This window comes from Poecilia reticulata, linkage group LG13 (genome assembly GCF_000633615.1).
Source record: "Poecilia reticulata strain Guanapo linkage group LG13, Guppy_female_1.0+MT, whole genome shotgun sequence".
Lineage (NCBI taxonomy): Eukaryota > Metazoa > Chordata > Actinopteri > Cyprinodontiformes > Poeciliidae > Poecilia > Poecilia reticulata.
The window spans coordinates 26,431,228-26,436,803 of NC_024343.1; the positions used below are offsets into that span (position 1 = coordinate 26,431,228).

At 38.5% G+C, this 5,576-nt stretch overlaps 1 protein-coding gene across 10 annotated transcripts in view; it reads left to right on the forward strand.

The window, feature by feature from the left end:
• The window catches only part of frya (furry homolog a (Drosophila)), a 54,380-nt gene that overhangs the window by 12,227 nt on the left and 36,577 nt on the right, over nucleotides 1–5,576 (forward strand). For 2 of the 10 annotated variants that reach the window (XM_008426269.2, XM_008426273.2), the window contains exon 1: nucleotides 3,017–3,329. The exons of 7 other annotated variants lie outside the window; for them this stretch is intronic. In XM_008426269.2, the coding sequence (XP_008424491.1) occupies nucleotides 3,260–3,329 (70 nt within the window). In that variant the 5' untranslated portion in view covers nucleotides 3,017–3,259. Of the gene's footprint in view, nucleotides 1–3,015; nucleotides 3,330–5,576 lie in introns of those variants that run through there. One more of the 10 variants, XM_008426270.2, reaches the window with a different exon arrangement.

Genomic DNA, 5,576 nt, shown 5'->3' on the forward strand with positions numbered 1-5,576 from the left:
ACTATCACTATTGTAGATGTTTTGATTTTTATGCTTGTTTCTGTATTTATCATCAAAAATAATTTCCCAGAGAACAAAAAAGCCATGGGAATAGATATTATTTTCACAAGCGTCTATGAAAAATTTAATGAACATTCAAGTTAAAATTCGTAGGCCTAACAGCAGCCAATCAGAGTGGAAACAATATTCTTATTCTTTGCCATTTTCTAGTTGTTAAATATTCCACCAAATGACCAGACAAAAGATGTTCAACATGCCAGTTAAAACTTTGAATTATTTGCAAACGACTGAGCTCTGCAACATTAAAACATGGACAGAACTGTAACTACATTAATCATAATTCTTCTTCTCTTCAGTGTTTCAGTCGGTTTCTGTGCTGCCTTCAGGAGAATGGGACATCAGAGTATCATCCATAAAACTTCACCCACATGGCATTTATTGTGCAAACCAGAGTTTTCAGTGGAAAAACAAAAGTTTCAGGTCCTTTTAATGCCATACAAATATGAGACAGAAACATGGATTATGTCTTTATATCAACATGTCTATTGATTTATAGATTAATAGATTTACTGGACAGAAATTACAAAGAACAAACCTGGTTCTTAATCAAATCCTAATGAGTCAAATTGAAAGTGTCATGGAGTCATCAGCCTCATGACATTAACACTGACATGAAAAATAATATTGAAGAAATWAATATATCAAWWMTAATTAAAAACATAAATAAGTGATCAGTTCTTTACTGTTATGGTCTGTAAGATATATTTATTCTCAGTACTAGATGTGGTCTCAACAAACCCATGGCATTTCAACAATATTATTTTACCTTGTATGTGGAAATAGTATCTGTTTATTCTTGCCCTACAGTCTCTGTATTAATTATTGCTCAAAAGGTCTTGCTATAACAGTTTATTCCTCTGTATTTACTTTAGTTTCTTAGTTTATTCTTGCATTTTGTTCTTCATTCATTTCCATTTAGTTTCATTTGATTAGTTTTATCCTCTCTTGGTTTATTGCTATGTCCACTTTAGTTTCTTTCCTGTTGCTAGATTTATTTKATCRTTTATTGACGCTCACCATCAGTAATCTCATCACCTGCTGCGCCGCCTAATCAACACATGATCTGTTTCACATCATGTGTTGGTTTTTTCACTGTTCAGCGTCGGATTCTGTTTTTATGCCATAATTCACATCTAGTTCGTCGCTCCGTTTTATGTCCCGCTTCTCCTGTKTCAGAGTTTTGCGCAATGTGCGCGTCTTTTTTTAAGCCCCTAAGGTGCAGAGCGGTCGGGAAGAGTGTCGATGGGGAAAAGGCAGACTGACATAAACCTTTTAAAACAACGGAAACAATTTCTGCATTCTGATTATTGAAATTTAAAAGTGCTGTGTTGTTCTATCACCCCCGTTTCATACCGGACAGCACCGGTGTTGAAATAAATAAATAAAATGACGGTTTCACCCATGAAGGGATTTCTTGATTTCTTGATTTAAATGGGTTAATTTTTCAGAGGGATACACAGTGACGGTATCGTGATTTTAGCTAACAGTAGCAGGAGAACGGAGCTGCGCCAAGAAGCTAACAGAAGCTAACAAACACTGAATAGAAGAAGAGCTGCCATCGATACAAGCATGGTTTATTGTTACACAATACAGTTTTACCAAGTTGCTCAAAGTCTAAACTGGCATTGTTGTGCATTTAAGGTGTAAAATTTACCTTCGACCAAACGCCCCCCAAAGGCATCCYAGCGCCCCCCTTTTGTAAAAATGTCCGCCAGCGCCCCCTGCCGTCCTCTGAACGCCCCCTGGGGGGCGGTACCGCCCACGTTGAGAACCGCTATTCTAGAAGTAAGGCAAAAAAATGTTGTCCACTTAAATGTATGGGGATTACATTATAATCTGAGAAATTTACCATTAGATGTGTTTTTTTATTTTTTTATTTGGCTAGTTAACTTTGAGCCTGGTACATAAGCCCACTGTAGACAGTATGACTGCTATGTAGGGATTTTATGTTGAAAGTTGTGGTCTTTCAGATGTTTTTTTTTAACAATGTTTACATCCTAGTAAAATTAGAGTTGAAAGCAGCTGCCTTCTTATACTTCTATTGTAGTCCATTGTGCCTCCTCCACCCATACCCTTAGTCTCATCACTCTGTAAATGGATTTAGCAGCTCTGCACCATTCTGTGAATACAATACAATCTTCAGGGCATGAATACATTGCTCTGAAGATTGTGTAATTATAAGAAAATGTTAATGCAAACATGGTGTTGACCAAGTTTGCTGTAGTACATCTGACATGGCTTTGTGGTTTAAAATCAAAAAAGGTGTTCAGCCGTTAAATCAAGGCTAAACACCCACCTGCGTGGAGCTGCCTTTGATCGAAATGGGTGGAACACTGATCCACATATTTGATCTATATGTGGGTGATTTTGATGATGACATTTTTACAAAATGTTTATTGCTTGCTTCATGGTGGTAATCTGATGTTTTTATTATGTAAAGCACTCAGCAACTGCTTTGTTGCCAAAATGTGCTGACTGACCATCAGTTGAAAATACCCTGACTTGCTCACGTGGTAAAAAAAAAACTAGTAACTATTCAACACAGGGATAGTCTTTATTTGTACAGACACATTAATTAAACAATATTTCTTAAATATGGTGCCGTGAGGATGGATCATATCCAAGACCTTCAGTTTCCTCCTGCTCTGATGCACTTTATCTGAATTCCACGTGAGTTTACCGATCCCTTCCGTTTCCTATAATGTCTCATTACACGCCTTCCCATACGCCTTAATTTCTTCAAAGTTGACGACCTGTAAGACTGTGCCAGTCACGCTATAATAACCAAATGCATTGCTGTCATCATCACCAGGCCCTGCGCTCAGAGAAAACAGTAGTTATTATTAACCGCGCTCCACTAAGAGGATTGCTTCCTGCACTCTCAGCCTCCGCGCAGTTATTTAAAGGCAGCTTGTGTTGCCGCCCACTGCCTGCCAAAGCTTTGGAGGGACAGAGAGATGTTGAGAGAGTGAGGAGGGAGGGGAGAAGAGGGATAGTAATGGGACTTATAGCCAAGGACAGGACCAGATAGGAGTGGGAAAGTAAGGCAGTGTTCGGGTGTTTTCTTCTGGGTCTCGTCAGCGCAGCGCTGTGTGCGTCACAGAGAGGTGACAGCCACGCTGCTCCCAGCTCAACCGCCGCCGCTGCTGCTGATTCTGCTGAAGGGGAAGAAAAGGGGGGAAAGGAGGAAGCTGCAACCATGACCAGCCAGCAGGACTCGGGCTTCTTTGAAATCAGCATCAAGTCCCTGTTGAAATCACTGAGTGGAAGTGAGTAGCAGCTTGTCTCTTGTTGTTGTGTTCAGCAAACGGAGATGGCTGACTGAGACTGCAACTCTGCTGCAAGTCTAACTTTAGAGCTCAGTGTTGTTGTGGTCTGTGACATGACATGCTTTTTGCTTCTTGAGGGTTGAATGAAAGTACCCTTGTGCTGCAAAGTTGGAAAAGAATTACCAAAATACTTCTTGTAACAAGAGTTCATCATTCTAAACAACTTGCATTTTTTGGGGAGCAGTTCTTATAGTTACTGACAATAAGAAAAACGCTCAGAGTTGTTTTGTTTTTTTGCTTTACCTAAGCTAACTTTACTGATGGAGATTTTTCAGATGTCTGCTGAGAAATCACAGCTCAGCCCCTTGTCTGAGTTCCAATAGGTCTTATTTAATGCAAGGTTACGGTAATAGGATTAGAGGAGGTTCAGCTTGGTTGCATGTTCTGTCCAGAGCCAACGGCTTCACTGCCCTTCACTCAACCCACAAGGTTGGGATGGAATGTCTTCCTGCTTTGGATCAGTGCAATATTCTGCTAAAAGTGAAACATAAAAGCAACAATAGTACTCTCTGATGGCATTGAAACTAATCGCTTTCAGTATATACACTGCTCAAAAAAATAAAGGGAACACTTAAACAACACAATATAACTCCAAGTAAATCAAACTTCTGTGAAATCAAACTGTCCACTTAGGAACCAACACTGATTGACAACGAGGACCCTCGTCGGGTCAATCAGTATTGCTTCCTAAGTGGACAGTTTGATTTTACAGAAGTTTGATTTACTTGGAGTTATATTGTTTTGTTTAAGTGTTCTCTTTATTTTTTTGAGCAGTATATATACTGCTCAAAAAAATAAAGGGAACACTTCAGTGTTCACTTAAATGTTAAAGTGTTCCCTTTATTTTTTTGAACAGTGTATATATAAAAAAAAATCAGTGAATGTGTGAACTGGGATATAGTAAAGTGTAGAATAGGAAGTGCAACGAATCCATATTTCAGTTAAATTAGCTTGAAATGAGATACCATAAAGCAAAGTGTCCACATGCTCAACTTTGAACCCTCTCCTGATGAAATTGCATAATCCTCACTGTGGGTCGCTTTAGTACAGTGATAAAGGCCCAGGCGTAGCAGTACATCTGCATTTGATATTTTCAGCTAATATCAGCTTTTACATAGTGTTGTATAACAGATTATAAAATGGAAAAACTAAGCAGTGAATGTCCAAGAATGTAAACCCCCCCCCCCCACAATTTATTGTTTTGTTCACAAAACAAAATAAAAAAAATTTTTGTTGCCCATTATGCAATATATTCAGGCTGAATTATGTTTTCTGCTATTCATTAGATACATTTGAGATTGGGATTCAGAATCTCTGAACCCTTTGGACACTGATCTTTAATAAGTCAGCGTGTTCAGCTCTGATAAAACAGTGACAGACAGCAGCACAGAGCCGGCATTGTGCAGCTGCTGCGTCAGGTCTGCTGTCCACACTGCCTGAAGGTCAGCTCCCTTTCAACCAATCAGAGCAGGAGCTGCTGGGATGAGCTATGACGGCACTCCTGCAAAAAGTAAACAAACACATTGTTTACACTCTCTCTCATAAAATACATATATTCTGCTTACAGGTGTGCAAAGGTGCAAGTTTAATTTGCTGATAATGTTAAACTTGCTTATTTTTCAACATTATTTAGCAGAACAGACTTTTTTTCATTTTAATTTCCCTTTGGGATCAAATAAAGTATTTCTGAATTGAAGTGAATAGATTTTTTTCTTCCTATAACTACATAATTACATGCAGAAACCTATTCTGCTAAGCAGGAAGTAAAATAAAGCCTTCTAAACGGTTGCTCACTTATATAATTGGACTGAAATGCTCTCTCAGCAGGCGGCCACTCGCAGCATGATGTCCACTCACCGAAGCACAACTAATGGTCAATAGTATGAGACCATCAGTTTAATCTGCTTTTCGCTGAGCTTTCCTTTCTCCTAGTTTTCAAAACTTAAGCCCTGAACTTCTGATAGGATATTTGTTTTATGATGTTTCAGCTGCCAGAAAAAAATTTATCATGTTTTTCTTAATCCATTTTTCAACAATTGAAGATGCACTGGGAGTTTGATAATTCAGAGAAAAATTATTTATCTAAATTCATCACATGAGGCCCATCTGGATGCATCTGGATGTTATTTTTGTAAGATAACCTGGTTTGCAAAATCTATGTACCTTTGTGGTTAAAATGTAAAAAAA